The 16,486-nt window shown below is 46.8% G+C and overlaps 2 protein-coding genes and 1 long non-coding RNA gene across 4 annotated transcripts in view; 2 read left to right on the top strand and 1 right to left on the bottom strand.

Moving 5' to 3' along the window:
- The window catches only part of MTMR10 (myotubularin related protein 10), a 780,230-nt gene that overhangs the window by 289,969 nt on the left and 473,775 nt on the right, over positions 1 to 16,486 (bottom strand). The gene's annotated exons all lie outside the window — the stretch shown is intronic.
- Positions 200 to 10,765, top strand: LARP6 (La ribonucleoprotein 6, translational regulator). Of its 2 annotated transcripts, XM_070763233.1 has the most exons (3): positions 200 to 464; positions 7,015 to 7,204; positions 8,051 to 10,765. In XM_070763233.1, exons 1-3 carry the CDS (start codon positions 322 to 324, stop codon positions 9,119 to 9,121), a joined length of 1,404 nt encoding a protein of 467 aa, XP_070619334.1. In that variant the 5' UTR covers positions 200 to 321; the 3' UTR covers positions 9,122 to 10,765. The 2 variants fall into 2 exon arrangements, with proteins under 2 accessions (XP_070619334.1, XP_070619335.1); XM_070763234.1 differs by lacking the exon at positions 200 to 464 and having other exon boundaries at positions 7,103 to 7,167.
- LOC139172959 (uncharacterized) lies at positions 12,537 to 14,946 on the top strand. Its single transcript, XR_011559959.1, has 3 exons — positions 12,537 to 12,607; positions 14,678 to 14,756; positions 14,864 to 14,946. It is a non-coding gene; the product is annotated as an uncharacterized lncRNA (long non-coding RNA).

The raw sequence follows: 16,486 nt of genomic DNA, 5'->3' as shown, positions 1-16,486 counted from the left end.
AAAACAAGCAGGGAAATGCTGATCACGGGTTGGAGAAAGTCCGTTCCCACGAAGCCCGGGAGCGCGCCCTGCGATGCGCGGCTGGGCTCCGCTCGGTTCAAAAGGCGCAACCGGGGGCCGCCCGTCCTCCTGGCCCCGGCTGGCGGGGCTGATGCGCGGCGGAGGCGGCGGGGGAGGAGGCGGGGAGGGTCCCCGGCTCCCCGCCCGCCCTGCCCGGCCCCGGAGGCGGAGCGCGACGGAGGCTGGCTGGCCGGAGGCGCCGCCCGGTCAATCGGTGGGTTCTCCGGACGAGCCGCTGCGCAAAAGCTGGGCTGGCTGAGGATGGAGGCGCCGGTCCAGATCCGGGTGGCCGAAGCGGAGGACGCCGAGCCGCGCTGGCCGAGCCAGCCGGGCGGCGGCGGGAGCTGCAGCGAGGACGAATCCGGACGGGGCGGCGACGGCGGGTTCGGCGGGAGCAAATCCAGGTAAGGGGGGACTTTAGGGACTAGCGCTTTGGTCTCTTTTTGCCCCAACCTGCGGCTGCCAGGGGGAGGGAGGGAGAGTGTCTCCTTTTCTTCTGCCAGAAATAAGGGGAGACGCCCCCCCCCCCCCCCAGAGTTCCCCCACTGCAAAAAAAAGAGGAGGGAGATCCTGAATTCGCAGTCCGCCCCAAAAAACCGAGAATCGGGCTGCGGGACCGCGGGGAGGAAAAAGGGGGTGCCAATCAAAACACCCTCCTGGGCTGGCTCCTCACCTCGTGGTCCCCTCTGGAACCCCTCCACCAGGCCCTGGGTCTGGGGGTTTCCCAGCTCGGCAGGGAGATCCTTTCTGGATGGGAAGGGGGAGAAGAGCTCCATCAGACGGGGCTCCCTTAGTCGGTCCCTTGGAAGAGACCCAACAAACTTGGATTAAATGGCTTTTTTTTAATTAAAAGCCCTTTTCCTTTTGTGGAAAGCTTCCCAGCAGTTAGTTCTTCCAGCTTCCTCCTGGGAGACTTTTGGAAAGCTTGATTGGGTCAAACTAGATCAGTGTTTGGAAGAGAGACCACACAGGAATTAAACGGAGGGTGCATTTTTTAAAAAGGGGGGGCACCCCCCCTGCACCCATTCATAGCTCAGCAGGTTACATGGAGAAAGGTGTATACTCTGTTCTTGATATAGAGGTGGTCCTCTATTCATCTAGCAACCAAAGTTATAAAAGCTTCGGAAAGAATGACATTTCACCCATCCTGACCCCATCTGTGTCTGTCTATCTCCATCCATCCCAATGTCTATATATCATCTAATCTATCATCTATTTATCTGTTGATTTATCTATCTCTATCGTGTCTGTCTGACCTTATCTACTCACTACCTACCTATCATCCATTTGTCTGTCTGTCTATGTGTCTTTCACTTATCTTTTTATCTATCTATCATCTATTTATCTTTATCTATTGTCTATTTATCATCCATCTATATCTATCTATCTATCTATGTCTGCCTTTCACGTACCTATCTATTTATTTATCTATCTATCATATCTATCTATCTATCTATCTATCTATCTTTCATCTATTTATCTTTCAGCTATCTATCTTCTATCTATCTTTCATCTATCTATCTATCCATCCATCCATCCATCCATCTATCTATCTATCCTCTCTTCTATGAATCTATCTATCATCTATCTCTTCTATCATCTCTCTGTCTCTCTTCTCTTCTCTTCTCTCTCTCTCTATCTATCTATCCTCTCTTCTATGAATCTATCTATCATCTTTCTATCATCTCTCTCCCTCTCTCTTTTCTCTCTCTCTCTCTCTCTCTGTCTCTCTATCTTTCCTCTCCCCCCCCTCTCAAAATATTCCAAGCTTTTATTGGATGTGGGCATCACCAGGTACCAAAATGCCCCTTGCCATTGGGTGGAACCAGCTGGGATGGGGACTGAAAACACGGGGGCTTCTCGGCTCTTAGGAAACCCACAGGCCCCTCCGGGCAGAAGGACACCTCGCTCCGCATCTTTGTGTTTCCAGCCCAGCCATTTCTAGGATATGGGGGGGTGGGGGTGTTTTCTTCAGGGGAGGGGCAGCCAAGGAAGAGGGGGCGCCCCCTGTGCCACGAGCCGCCCGCCCACGTTGCTCGCTCGCCTGTTGCAAAAGCAGGCGGAAGTTGCAACAAACGTTCTTCCCCCCCTGCCCTCCCCTCCCTCCTGGGCCCAATGCTGGGCAGGCAGCCGGGGAGGAGGGTCTTCTTCCCACCCCTTATTCTTAGCAGAGTGGAGGCAGCCCTGCCGGGAAGGGGCTCTCCCTGCTGACTTGGCACCCGGGGGCGGGTGGGAGGCCCTTCGGCGGCAGAGGCACCTCTGTAATCTGATGCTGGGGAGGAGCACAGCTGCCCTGCCGCACATCTGGTTCTCGGCACAGCTCGAGTCTGGCTGAGTCAGCGACGGCTCTGGAATTTCTCTCTGGGGAGGGGGAGATGGAGCAGGTCCCTCCTTTAAGCCAAACCGTGTGGGTTCCCCAGCCAGCATTTCTCATTCTTGGACAATTTAAGGGCTGGGGGGATTCTGGGAGTTTAAACCCACCTAAAAAGGAGGCAAGTGTGAGAAGTAACGTAACTTCAAGAGTTACGAATCTATGTAGGATTAGGTGAACTACTCTTGAAGCCTTGAACTAACTAACTTCAATCCCAGCGGCCGATAAGGTCCCACAGAGTTGGCCTTCTCTGGGTCCCGTCGACTAAACAATGTCGTCTGGCGGGCCCCAGGGGAAGAGCCTTCTCTCTGGCGGCCCCGGCCCTCTGGAATCAACTCCCCCTGGAGATTAGAACTGCTCCCACCCTCCCTGTCTTCCGCAAACTACTTAAGACCCACCTATACCGCCAGGTATGGGGGATTTGAGACACCTTTCCCCCAGGCTTATTATAATTTATGTTTGGTATGTATGTGCTGTTTGGTTTTTAATTATGATAAGGTTTTTAGTTATTCTTAATATTAGATTTGTGCCATTGTAATATTGTTTTTATCGTTGTTGTGAGCCGCCCCGAGTCTTCGGAGAGGGGCGGCATACAAATCTAATAAATTATTATTATTATTATTATTATTAAGAGTGAGTTAGTTCAAGGCTTCAAGAGTTGTTCACCTAATCCTACATAGATTCTGTGCCGGCAATCTCACACTACTAACCGGAGCATACAAAACATTCACCAGACCAATCCCTGAATACAGCTCATCTGTCTGGAACCCACAACACATTTCAGACATAAACACTCTAGAAAATGTCCAGAGATACTTTACCAGAAGAGCCCTCCACTCCTCCACTCGCAACAGAATCCCTTACGCAACTAGACTTACAACAATCCTAGGTTTAGAAAGTTTAGAACTATGTCGCCTTAAACACGACCTAAGCACAGCCCATAAAATCATCTGCTACAACGTCCTTCGTGTCAACAACTACTTCAGCCTCAACCGCAGCAACACAAGAGCACACAACAGATGAAAACTTAAAATAAACCGCTCCAAACTCGATTGCAGGAAATACGCCTTTAGTAACCGAGTAGTTGATGCATGGAACTCACTACCAGACTCTGTAGTATCATCACCTAACCCCAAAAACTTCCCCCTTGGACTGTCCACTGTTGACCTCTCCCGATTCCCAAGAGGTCAGTAAGGGGCGTGCATAAGTGCACCAGTGTGCCTTCCGTCCCCTGTCCTAAGGTTTCTCTCTTACTAATATCATGTACATAAATATTATTATATCTTTGTATACCACCAATACGTACTTGATAAAATAAACCAAATAAATAAATAATAAATGAAATTCTCTCTGACCTTGGTGAAGTAAGCAATGTGCTGCTGTTGACCCGTTAGCTTCCAGAGGCTTTGCTTGGACTACAGCAGCCATAACCCCCAGTCGGCATGGGTGTGGATTGTAAACCACCGTACAAATAGTTCTCGACTGACAGTTGACATCAAACTTTCCATTGGTAAGTGAGACAGTTGTCAATGGCCTCATTCTATGCCCTTCCTTGCCAACATTTGTTAAGTGAGTCAGCTTTTTCCCTTGTGGACTTTGCCGATCATAGAAGGTTGTAAATTGAAGACTGAAAAGGGAGGATCCGCCCTTTAGTTGTTTACGTCTTTAATTCCCTTTCCTTCCCAGGTCAAGATGTCCCTTTGCAAAATTCCCACTTATTAGCCACACTCCTATTTTTATTTATTTTTGAAAGATGAACTAATTCGGTGCAAAATACAGGGATTTTTCCAAAATATTTGGAAGCTCAGGATACCCAGAGTCTAGAGTGAAGTTTATTTGGAATATATATATTTGACGTCTTTTCCCGTGTAAGATTGATAGAATCTTGGCGACATTTCGATGAGGCCCCACTCGTTATCTTCAGGCTGGTGCTTTCGGCTTTGGGCTAGGGCCACGCTTGGTTCACCCTAGCCCGAAGCCGAAAACACCAGCCTGAAGGTGACAAGTGGGACCTTGTTGAAATGTCACCAAGATTCTATCAATCTTACACAGGAAAAGACCAAACATGCCAAGCCCTACACCTGTGAAAATCTATGAAAACAAATACATACATACATACATATTATTATTATTATTATTATTATTATTATTATTATTATTATTATATATTGGATTTGTATGCCGCCCCTCTCCGTAGACTCGGGGCGGCTAACAACAGTAGTACAAAACAGCATGTAAATCCCATACTAAAACAGTTTAAAAACCCTTATTTGTAAAACCAAACATACATACAAACAAACATACCATGCATAAATTGTAAAGGCCTAGGGGGAAAGAATGTCTCAATTCCCCCATGCCTGACGGCAGAGGTGGGTTTTTAGGAGCTTACAAAAGGCAAGGAGGGTGGGGGCAATTCTAATCTCCGGGGTGAGTTGGTTCCAGAGGACCGGGGCCACCTCAGAGAAGGCTTTTCCCCTGGTGCCCACCAAACAACATTGTTTTGTTGACGGGACCCGGAGAAGGCCCACTCTGTGGGACCTAACTGGTCGCTGGGATTCGTGCAGCAGAAGGCAGTCCCGCAGATATTCTGGTCCGATGCCATGAAGGGCTTTATAGGTCATAACCAACACTTTGAATTGTGACCGGAAATTGATCGGCAACCAATGCAGACTGCGGAGTGTTGGTGTGACATGGGCATATTTGGGAAAGCCCATGATTGCTCTCGCAGCTGCATTCTGCACGATCTGAAGTTTCCGAACACTTTTCAAAGGTAGCCCCATGTAGAGAGCGTTGCAGTAGTCGAACCTCGAGGTGATGAGGGCATGAGTGTAGATTGCTGTGAGTTCGGGTTTTCCTCCGTGTAATATTTTGAGTGTCTTTGCAATGTTTTGGCAAAATGACATTCGCCATCATCAGGCTGAAGTTATTGGCTTCGTGGTGTTTTGAATAGGGTTATTTTGAATAACCATGAATACTTTGAATATTCAAAGCAGCAGGAAGCCAATAACTTCAGCCTGATGATGGTGAATGTGGTTTCACCAAAATGTCGCAAAGACACTTAAAATATTACACGGGGAAAAACTTGAACTCACAACAATCTACAAATATATACCTGTAAAAATCTACAAACACACACACACACACACACACACACACACACACACACACATATATATTTGTAGTATGCATATGAACGTTTGATTCTACCAATCTTACACGGGAAGAGACCCGAATAGGCCAAGACCTACAGATGTGTGTGTGTGTATTTGTTTTCCTGCTCACAGCTGGAAGCCCAACTCAACCGGACAGACTAGTTTCACGCCAGAAAAACTCCCCCGAGCACATGGAACAACGTTCGAGGAATGTGCGAAGGAACAGATTCTTGGAAAAGGAAACCACACATGCGTTTTATATTTATTTTAACCACTCCATGTTATGTAATCTTTTCTACGGTTGTTATGGAGAACGTGTCCACGTGGGGCTGTTTATCTGTCCAGTGTTCGATTCTGGAGACCTCACCTACAAAAAGATATTGACAAAATCGAAGGGGTCCAAAGACGGGCTACAAAAATGGTGGAAGGTCTTAAGCATAAAACGTATCAGGAAAGACTTCATGAACTCCATCTGTCTAGTCTGGACCACAGTGTTTCCCAACCTTAGCAACTTGAAGATATTTGGACTTCAACTCCCAGAATTCTGGGAGTTGAAGTCCAGATATCTTCAAGTTGCTAATGTTGGAAAACACTGGAACAGAAGGGAAAGGGGGACATGATCAAAACATTTAAATATGTTAAAGGGTTAAATAAGGTCCAGGGGGGAAGTGTTTTTAATAGGAAAGTGAACACAAGAACAAGGGGACACAATCTGAAGTTAGTTGAGGGAAAGATCAGAAGCAACATGAGAAAATATTATTTTATTGAAAGAGTAGTAGATCCTTGGAACAAACTTCCAGCAGACGTGGTTGGTCAATCCACAGTAGCTGAATTGAAACCTGCCTGGGATAAACATAGATCCACCCTAAGATAAAATACAGGAAATAGCATAAGGGCAGACTAGATGGACCAGGAGGTCTTTTTCTGCCATCCATCTTCTATGTTTCTATATTTCTATGAATGAGGAAGGGAGGGATGAAGGAAGGAAAGAAGGAAGGAAGGAAAGTGAAGGAAGAGAAGGAAGGAAGGAAGAATCCACAGTAACTGAATTTAAACCTGCCTGGGATAAACATAGATCCATCCTAAGATAAAATACAGGAAATAGTGTAAGGGCAGACTAGATGGACCAGAAGGTCTTTTTCTGCCATCCATCTTCTATGTTTCTATATTTCTATGAATGAGGAAGGGAGGGATGAAGGAAGGAAAGAAGGAAGGAAGGAAAGTGAAGGAAGAGAAGGAAGGAAGGAAGAATCCACAGTAACTGAATTTAAACCTGCCTGGGATAAACATAGATCCATCCTAAGATAAAATACAGGAAATAGTGTAAGGGCAGACTAGATGGACCAGAAGGTCTTTTTCTGCTGTCAATCGTCTATGTTTCTATGATCTTTTCCTCAGCAATCCTTATCCTCTCTTTCTCTCCTTCCACAGCGAGAATGACGGGGATGATTCCTCCCCGGCTTGGAAGCCCCCCGAACACGGCCTGATCCTGAAGCTGGTGGCTCAGGTAGAATACTATTTCTCCGACGACAACCTGGAAAAAGATGCTTTCCTCCTGAAGCACATCCGGCGCAACAAAATGGGGTACATCAGCGTGAAGTTGCTGACCTCGTTCAAAAAGGCAAGCCCTGGGGGAGAGACGTGGCCTGACCAGCCCACGGAGAGGACCAGGCTGAGTAGGAGGGAGGGGGGTCAAATGTGTCATCAGTCATGAATCCTTGCGTGGCCCACAAGAGATCTAAATCCAGCCCACTTTGAATGCCTTTCTTATGGAAACCTAGAAACTTAGAAGATTGACGGCAGAAAAAGACCCCCTGGTCCATCTAGTCTGCCCTTATACTCTTTCCTGTATTTTATCTTAGGATGGATATATGTTTATCCCAGGCATGTTTACATTCAGTCACTGTGGATCTACCAACCACGTCTGCTGGAGGTTTGTTCCAAGCATCTACTCCTCTTTCCGTCAAATCATATTTTCTCATGTTGCTTTTGATCTTTCTCCCAACTAACTTCAGATTGTGTCCCCTTGTTCTTGTGTTCACTTTCCTATTAAAAACACTTCCCTCCTGAAACTTATTTAACCCTTTGACATATTTAAATGTTTCATGTCCCCCCTTTCCCTTCTGTCCTCCAGACTTTTCTCCCGCTCACGTGAGAAAATATTATTTTACTGAAAGAGTAGTAGATCCTTGGAACAAACTTCCAGCAGATGTGGTTGGTCAATCCACAGGAACTGAATATAAACATGCCTGGGATGAACATAGATCCATCCTAAGATAAAATAGAGGAAATAGTATAAGGTCACAGAATAGATGGACCGGGAGGTCTTTTTCTGCCGTCAATCTTCTAGGTTTCTAATTAAGTGGTTGATTCTTTCTGCAGCCTTTCTGTTCTTTTCCGATGCCCATCCGTGGCATCCGTGGGTGATTCCGGCCTTTGCTCAAGATCCTCTCCTCTTTCTTATCAGATCAAACAGCTGACTCGGGACTGGAGAACCACGGCTTACGCCCTGAAATATTCCGACCTCCTGGAGATGAACGAAGATGGTCGTAAAGTCCGCCGAAGTGCCCCGGTTCCCGTGTTCCCGAGCGAAAACCTCCCCAGTCGGATGCTTCTGGTTTACGACATCTCCCCGACTCAAGATCCACAGCCTCTGCAGGATGACGGACAGGAGAACGGAGAAGCCCGGGAGGAAGTCATGGAGCATGTCCTCAAGACCTTCATCAGCTTCGGTGTCATCCTGTCTGTCCGGATCCTCAAACCCGGGAGGGACCTTCCGCCCGACGTCAAGAAGTTCAGCGGCCGTTACAGCCCGGTGGGAACCCAAGAATGCGCCATCGTTGAGTTTGAAGAAGTCGAAGCCGCCGTCAAAGCTCATGAGTCGTTTGTCCTGCTGGATAAAGCCGCCATGAAGGTCATCCTCATCGGGACGAAGCCCCCCAAGAAGAAGGCCCTCAAGGAGAAGAACCAGGGCAAAGGTTCCACTAAGGATCCAAGCAAGAGCCGTTCCATGAACCGGAGGGTGGAGGAACTCCAAGACGTATCTGAAGACTTGTCGGCCAACAGCTCCTCGGACCCTGAGAGTGACCCAACGTCTCCCGTGCCGAGGAGAAGCGGCTTCTCCAACCGGTTGACACCTTCGGCCTACCCGAACCACCACCTGAGCCCCAACATCTCTCCGAGATCGAGTCCCTGGAACAGCCCTTCCTCCCTACGTAAAACATCCAGGATGTCTCCGTTGGCGGAGGACGGGAGAGCCTTTCTCAGCCCTAGTAGCCCCGAGACCTCCAAGCGGTCAGCCGACTACTCTTCGGACAGTAGCATCACGCCTTCAAGTAGCCCCTGGGTTCAACGCCGGCGGCAAGCTCGGACTCTGGCCCAAGAGAAGAGCCCTGTGGGTAGCCCGGAGACCAAAGTCGTCAAAATAGCCGCCCCTGCTGGACTGCCCGTCGGGGTCTTGCGTTGGCCCAGAGGGCCCGATGGAACCAAGGGCTTTCATAACAGTCACGAAAGGAGAAACGTCGCCAGGGTTGTATAAAGTCTGTTAGGGAGCGGTCCTTGGTCCTCTCGTAGGTTTGGTTGCTGGGGTGGGACTGATATTGTTCCCTAGTTGGGTCATGCAATGTCTGGGAGAAAAATCACCCCTTCCCTCCATACCTCCCACCCTTCCTCCTTCCTTCCTTCCTCACCACCGGCTCCAGGTTGACTCAGCCTTCCCTTTCTTTTTTTTCCTTTCTTTCTTTTTTCTTTTTTCTTTCTTTCTTTTTCTTTCTTTCTTTCTTTCTTTCTTTTTCTTTCTTTCTTTCTCTTTCTCTTCTTTCTTTCTCTTCTTTCTCTTCTTTCTCTCTTTCTTTCTTTTTCTTTCTTTCTTTCTTTCTCTTCTTCCTTCCTTCCTTCCTTCTCCTCCTCTCCCTTCTATGATGTTACCTAATTTGGTGATTAGATGTCTGTAAGAAAAAGACCAAGCTCAGCACTAAAGATCCCACCATCTTCCTTCTCTTCCTCCTCCTCCTCCTCTTCCTCCTCCTCCTAGAGCTGATGAGGTTACCTAGTTGGGTGATGAGACGTCTGAGAGAAAAACCCCCCAGCTCAGAGAGCACCAAGGATCCCACCTGTCAACCCTGAGCAACAAATATTCTCTTTTATCGCGTTGTTTTCCATTCAGTGTGGACACGTCGCATCATCTCCAATCGATGAACTCACTGTACGCAGGATGCAGGCAGTCCTTGACTTATGTCCACTCGTTTAGCAAGTTATGATGGTGCTGCAAAAAACGGGACTCCTGAGCGGTCCTCACAGTTACGACCATTGCAGCAAGGTCCCAGGGTCACATCATTGACACTTGAGCCTTTGGCACCCCCTGGGGTCATTGGGGAGCCTTTCCTGGGGGGATTCTGACAAGTTACGTCATGGGGGAACGCCAGGTGTTCATAATGAACGTGTGATTCGATTTAATGATGACGACAAACATGTCCAACAGAACACTTAACAACTGCATTGCTTAGCAACAGGAATCCCGGTCCATAAGGCGAGGACTACCTATATCAGTGATGGCAAACCTTTTTTTCTTCAGGTGTATGCACAAGAGCCCACACCCATAATTCAATGCCTGGGGAGGGCAAAAACAGCTTCTCCCACCCCCTGGAGGCCCTCTGGAAGCCAGAAATGGCCTGCTTCCCAATTTCTGGTGGGCCCTGTAGGCTCGTGTTTCACCCTCCCCAGGCTCCAAAGGCTTCCCTGGAGCCAGAGGAGGGTAAAAACGCTCTCCCCCATCCCTCCGGAGGCTCTCCGGAAGCCAAAAATGCCCTCCAGGAGCCTTTTGTGAGCCAAAAATCAGCTGGCCGGCACACACATGCACGTGAGCTAAGGCAACGGCTCATGTGCCAGCAGATATGTCTCCATGTGTCACCTGTGGAACCCCTGCCATAGGTTCCCCATCACTGACCTATATCCCCAAAGCTCTCGGCACAAGAGTCGCCCTTTTATTTTTCAACAAAAGCTTCTGTATCTCTGTTATGTCCGAAGCTGCTTCGTCTGCCTCATAAAAGTTGAATTGTTACTGCTATTTTTAAAGCCAGCCGGCAAGTCCTTCTGAGCTTTTATGTCTGTTTTGAAAAACATCAGCGTGCAAATATATTTAGTAAAGAGTTGGCTTTGTTCCACCAGTGGTGGTTGACCTCCATCTTGTTCTCTTCTGTCCTCTTGTGTTATTTTGAGGCATCTGAGAAGTTCTCAGTGTTTTGTCTCCTGTCGGGAAGACCCTTCCGAGCCTAGAACCCAGGAAGGGAGGGAGGGTATGTTTTGGTGGCATAAAATAAACAACACCTGTGCTTAAAACGTCTCATATTTGGTGGTGGAGATGGCCAGAATGCTTGGCATTGGCTTTCTTTAAAGAGACAAAAGGACCAAAGTTGGCCAGGATGCTGGGAACATCGCCTACTCCATATCTATTTATTTATTTATTTGTTTGTTTGTTTGTTTGTCCAATACACAATGAGGGTTTTAGTGGGTATATACACTTAGTAAAATACATGATGAAGGTTATAGAGGAGATATTCATAGTAAAATATATCTAAGAAAGAATACAAAAGAAGATATAGGAATAGAACATATCAACGAAAGAATAGAAGAAGAGATATAGGAATAGAGGAAAGGTATAGGAGATATAGGAGAGCAATAGGACAAGGGACGGAAGGCACTCTGGCACTTGTACTCGCCCCTTACTGACCTCTTAGGAATCTGGAGAGGTCAACGGTAGATAATCTAAGGGTAAAGTGTTGGGGGTTTGGGGATGGTTAATGATTTTATTACAGGAAAGTCTTCTTCCGTGGGAGGATGAGGGAGGAAGGGAGAGAATGGAGGGAGAGGAGAAAGGAAAAGGAAGGAAGAATTAAAGCAAGAAAGGGGAGGGGAGGGAATGGAATGAAAACAAACGGAAAGGAAAAGGAAAGCAAAGGGAAGAGAAGGGAGAAGAACAGAAGGGAAGAGAAAAGAAAATGAAAACAAAAGGGAAGGGGAAGGAAAGGAGAAAAGAAAAGAAAGGATAGGGGAATGAAAACAAAGGGGAGAGAAGAGAAAGAAAGGAAACAAAGGGAAGAGAAGGAAAAGAAAGGAAAGAGAAGTGAAATGAAAGGAATGAAAAGAAAGGGAAAGGAAAGAGAAGTGAAAAAGAATGAAAAGAAAGGAAACAAAGGGAAGAGAAGGAAAAGAAAGGAAAGAGAAGTGAAAGGAAATGAAAGGAATGAAAAGAAAGGGAAAAGAAAGGAAAGAGAAGTGAAATGAAAGGAATGAAAGGAAAGAGAAGTGAAAGAAAAAGAATGGAAAGAAAGGGAGAGGAAGAGGAAGGTAGAACCCAATGGAGAACGGTAGAATTCTGGTTTCTCCCATCATTTCAACGGAAGAAACATCGGCTTCAGTAGAGAGATGAATCCCAGCTTGTGGTGGCCAGTCTCTCATGCCACAATAGTTGGGCAGCTCTAGGCCACAACCCATTGTGAGATCACCGCTCTTAGCAATGGGGTGGACAGACACAAGCCCCCACCCACACAGCAGCAGCCCCCAATTCAAATGTAGGGCCAGCCAAGGGCTGGTTTGGATACACGATGGCTTATTGCTGCTACAGGTTAGAGTTGCATTGGAGGGGGGGGGGCTGCTTGGGGAATTCTGGGAGTTGAAGTCCACAAGTCTTAAACGTGGCCGGAGTTGGGAGACCCCACCCCCCCTGGGTCTGTCCAGTGAATGGGTTGAGTTCGCTGATGGTCCCACATGTTGCAGAAATGGGCTTCATTGGGTGGCCAGGTTTCATATCTTGGAGAATTCAACCTTTGCGTCGGCTGGGATTTGTTGTTAAATTTTGGGTGGGTGGGACTCTCCATATTTATTGATTTTGGTGGAAAAGATTTAAGTATCTCATGGACTTTGGGGGTTTTGTCCTTGTTTTCTTTCTTGTAGACCACTCGTTCCTCCTTACGCCATTGCTCCCGACTACACTGATAGACTTCCGTGTCTCTATTTTCCCAGTCCTGTAAGTCTAACCTTTCCCCTTCCTTTGGGGGGGGGGGCGGGTTGGTTTCTTGAACCTCTGGAAGCAGCTGAGCAGCCTCAATTCTAGATTCTCTCGGATCCGAATTCACAGAATTCCCGGTCAAGTTGGTGAAGAGTGGACAACGGATGGAGGTCTACACCTCTGAAGCTCCAGATCGGAGAACATTGTTCTAAGTCTAGATCACCAGGCAACCCTGGGAAGATTCAACTCTATTGGGCTTAATATTAGATCTACAGGGGGTGGACAAGAAAATGGAAACCCCGTGCACCTCTTCCGTGGAATCCAGATTTGTGAAGCTCCCTTCGAACAGTTTTTGTGGAAACTGGGTTCTGTACGTGTCTATTGAGCTCTGCAGTGATTTTAGGAGCTGTGGTCTTGCGATCAGCTCTAACCATTCACTTTAGAGTCCAACGGTCTCTCTCAGACCACTTCGACTCTCGACCAGACCTGTGCTTGGCTGAGGACGTTTTCCCTTCTCTTTCCAAAGCAGTCATGACTTTTGAGGCATGACCTCTTGAAACGCCAAACATTCGGGCACTTTCTGTGACACGAGCGCCTGCCATTCGAGCACCAACAATTTGGCCTCTTTGAAAGTCTGAGAGGTCAGCCATTTCTAGAAGGTTATAACCAATTTCCTTAAATTTCTGTAAAAAAAAAAAAAGGTAGTTTAAAAAAACATACCAAATAACAGAATTAAAAAAACATTAAAATATGTCAAGTTTTGATTGATTTGAACATGTTCAAACATTATGCCAAAAAGTCAAGTGTTTCCATTTTTTTGGTCCACCTCCTGTATGTTTCTCAACCTTGGCCACTTGAAGGTGGCTGGACGTCAACTTCCAGAATTCCCCAATCAGACGTGACTTCAAGACACATTGATGTGCACACATCCATCTCCAAGAGGCCAAGGTTGAGAAACACCCCATTAGAAGACAAACATGGTTGAGTTGGAGAACATGGATGCCTCTGTTGAAGCAGAGAGACTTAGGATGTTCTTGGTCCAAGAATTCTGCCTTGAGCAGGAGGTTCAGCATAGAAGGATCTTCAACAGCCCAGGTTTTGCCCCACGTAACTAACCGTAGCTTTCCAGCTCTGCGTCCTTATTTTCTTTGACTCGGTGGTGGCGTGTGACGGATCCCAGTATTGTTCAAGGAAATGCTTCCCCAGGTGTTTCTCGTGGGTGGGTGGGCTTAAACGAAAGCAGAAGAATCTTTGAAAGACTTCTTCAAAGCTTGGGCTGTTCCCTTTCCACCAGATTTGTTTTATTTACATACAAAGCTAATAAATTATTATTGTTATTTTATCTAGAGGTATAACAAGCAGGAAGAGGGAGATTATGATCCCCTTATATAGAGTGCTGGTGAGACCACATTTGGAATACTGTGTTCAGTTCTGGAGACCTCACCTACAAAAAGATATTGACAAAATTGAAGGGGTCCAAAGACGGGCTACAAAAATGGTGGAAGGTCTTAAGCATCAAACTGATCAGGAAAGACTTCATGGACTCCATCTGTATAGTCTGGAGGACAGAAGGGAAAGGGGGAACATGATCGAAACATTTAAATATGTTAAAGGGTTAAATAAGGTCCAGGAGGGAAGTGTTTTTAATAGGAAAGTGAACACAAGAACAAGGGGACACAATCTGAAGCTAGTTGGGGGAAAGATCAAAAGCAACGCGAGAAAATATTATTTTACTGAAAGAGTAGTAGATCCTTGGGACAAACTTCCAGCAGACGTGGTTGGTCAATCCACATGAACTGAATTTAAACATGCCTGGGATAAACATAGATCCATCCTAAGATAAAATACAGGAAATAGTATAAGGGCAGAATAGATGGACCAGGGGGTCTTTTTCTGCCGTCAATCTTCTGTGTTTCTATTTATCCAACTTCTATGCCAGCCAATCCCAAAGGACTCAGGGCGGCTATTATTATGATTATTCAACAAGGAAGCAACCCAATGTCCACCCTGGTGCCCGTTCCTCTTATTTAAGCACCTAAGTCCTTCCCCAACACAAAGGAGTTAATTTATTTTTTTTCTCTCCTGGAGATTGTAGACTACCACGGTTACATGAGAGAAGCGATTAAACAGCGGGGAGGAATGGTCATCGATGGGACTCAGGAGGCAGGTAAAAAAACCATGATGTGCCGTATCCATTACGGTTGCAACTCAAGGACTACCCAGATGTTCCAGAGGTGGATCCATAGAAAAATTGTGGATTTTTCCCCCTTTCAGGACCGGGCGATGCTTGGAAACAGAAGTGGATTAATTACGTGAACGTTGTCAACTCCGTCAACCCTTGGAGAGCGGCTGGGAAACCATTTGGTCAGTGTCGGCTACGTCTTCCGTATCTGTTGAGGGTCCTTCAGGCAGGTTCTCCATCATTCCTGGGTGGAAAAACCCCTTCTGATAAACCCCGGCTTCACCGCGGCTTAACGAAAAGGCCCCAATTGTGGCTAAGCTCAAATCCAGCACGCAGAAGCAAAAATATCCCCGAAAATCACCAAAATCTCACTCTGGCGTGGGTCCATTTGAGTTTTGTAGGCATCCTGGACTTTGGGGATCCTCATCTTACGACTGTACATTTAGCGACTGCTCAAAATCACAGCAGTGCTTAAAAATGGGACTTATGACTGGTCCTCGCACTTATGACCGTCGCAACCCCCACCCCACGATTGCAATTTGCCTGCTTATATGCAATTTACAATATCTCCAGGATCATCTTCTGCCGCACGAATCCCAGCGCCCGATAAGGTCCCACAGAGTTGGCCTTCTCCGGGTCCCGTCGGCTAAACAATGTCGTCCGGTGGGCCCCTGGGGAAGAGCCTTCTCTGTGGGGCCCCGGTCCTCTGGAACCAACTCCCCCCAGAGATCAGTACTGCCCCCACCCTCCTTGCCTTTCGTAAATTGCTCAAGACCCACCTATATCGCCAGGCACGGGGGAATTGAGACATCTCCCCTGGGCTTATATAGTTTATGTATGGTATGCTTGTGTTGTATGATTTTTAAATGATGGGTTTTAGATAATTTTTAATATTAGATTTGTTACATTATATATTGTTATTGTTGTGAGCCGCCCCGAGTCTTCGGAGACGGGCAGCATACAAATCTAATAAATTATTATTATTATTATTACATATGACCCTCCAGAGGCGAGACAAGCAGAGTCAAAACGGGGAAAGCCAGTTTCATTTAACGACCAAGTGATTCGCTTAACAACCGTGGCAAAAAAAAAAAAGCTTATAAAATGGGGAACGGGGGATATTACGGCTCACTTAAGGGCACCGCATTGCTGAGCGGCAGGAGTCCTGGCCTCCATTATGTTCATATAACCCAAGGACTAATGGTATTTTCTAGCTTCCCAGCCTTTTTCCTGGCCTGTTTTTTCTCATTCTCTCTGGCCCTTTGCAGTGTGCGACCGCCTCTGGCTCTGGACCTCCTGAAAAGCGAGAGAAGGAAAGAAAGAAAGAAAAGAAAAACCCACCAGAATCTCCTGCAAACCTTCGGAGGCTTTTATTAAATTTTCCAGTGTCCAGTTCCCACCCTTGCCAACTGGGCTAAATGGATGTCAGCTTTTCTCTTTGAAAACTTCGGGAGGGGTGGGGGGCAAAACCTGGAAGGTGTTGGAGGAAAACCCCAAATTTTAAAAAAGGGAGGGGAGGAATTCAGATTTTTTGTGCATCTCCTCCCGTAGGAACCCAATATTGTACAATATATATATATATACAATATACACTGCTCAAAAAAATAAAGGGAACCCTTCAACAACACACTATAACTCCAAGTCAATCCAACTTCTGTGAAATCAAACTGTCCACTTAGGAAGAAACACTGATTGACAATCAATGTCACCTGCTG

This window comes from Erythrolamprus reginae, chromosome 10 (assembly GCF_031021105.1).
Source record: "Erythrolamprus reginae isolate rEryReg1 chromosome 10, rEryReg1.hap1, whole genome shotgun sequence".
NCBI lineage: Eukaryota > Metazoa > Chordata > Lepidosauria > Squamata > Dipsadidae > Erythrolamprus > Erythrolamprus reginae.
The sequence above is the reverse complement of the archived record's forward strand: the minus strand, read 5'-3'. Positions and strand labels throughout refer to the sequence as shown.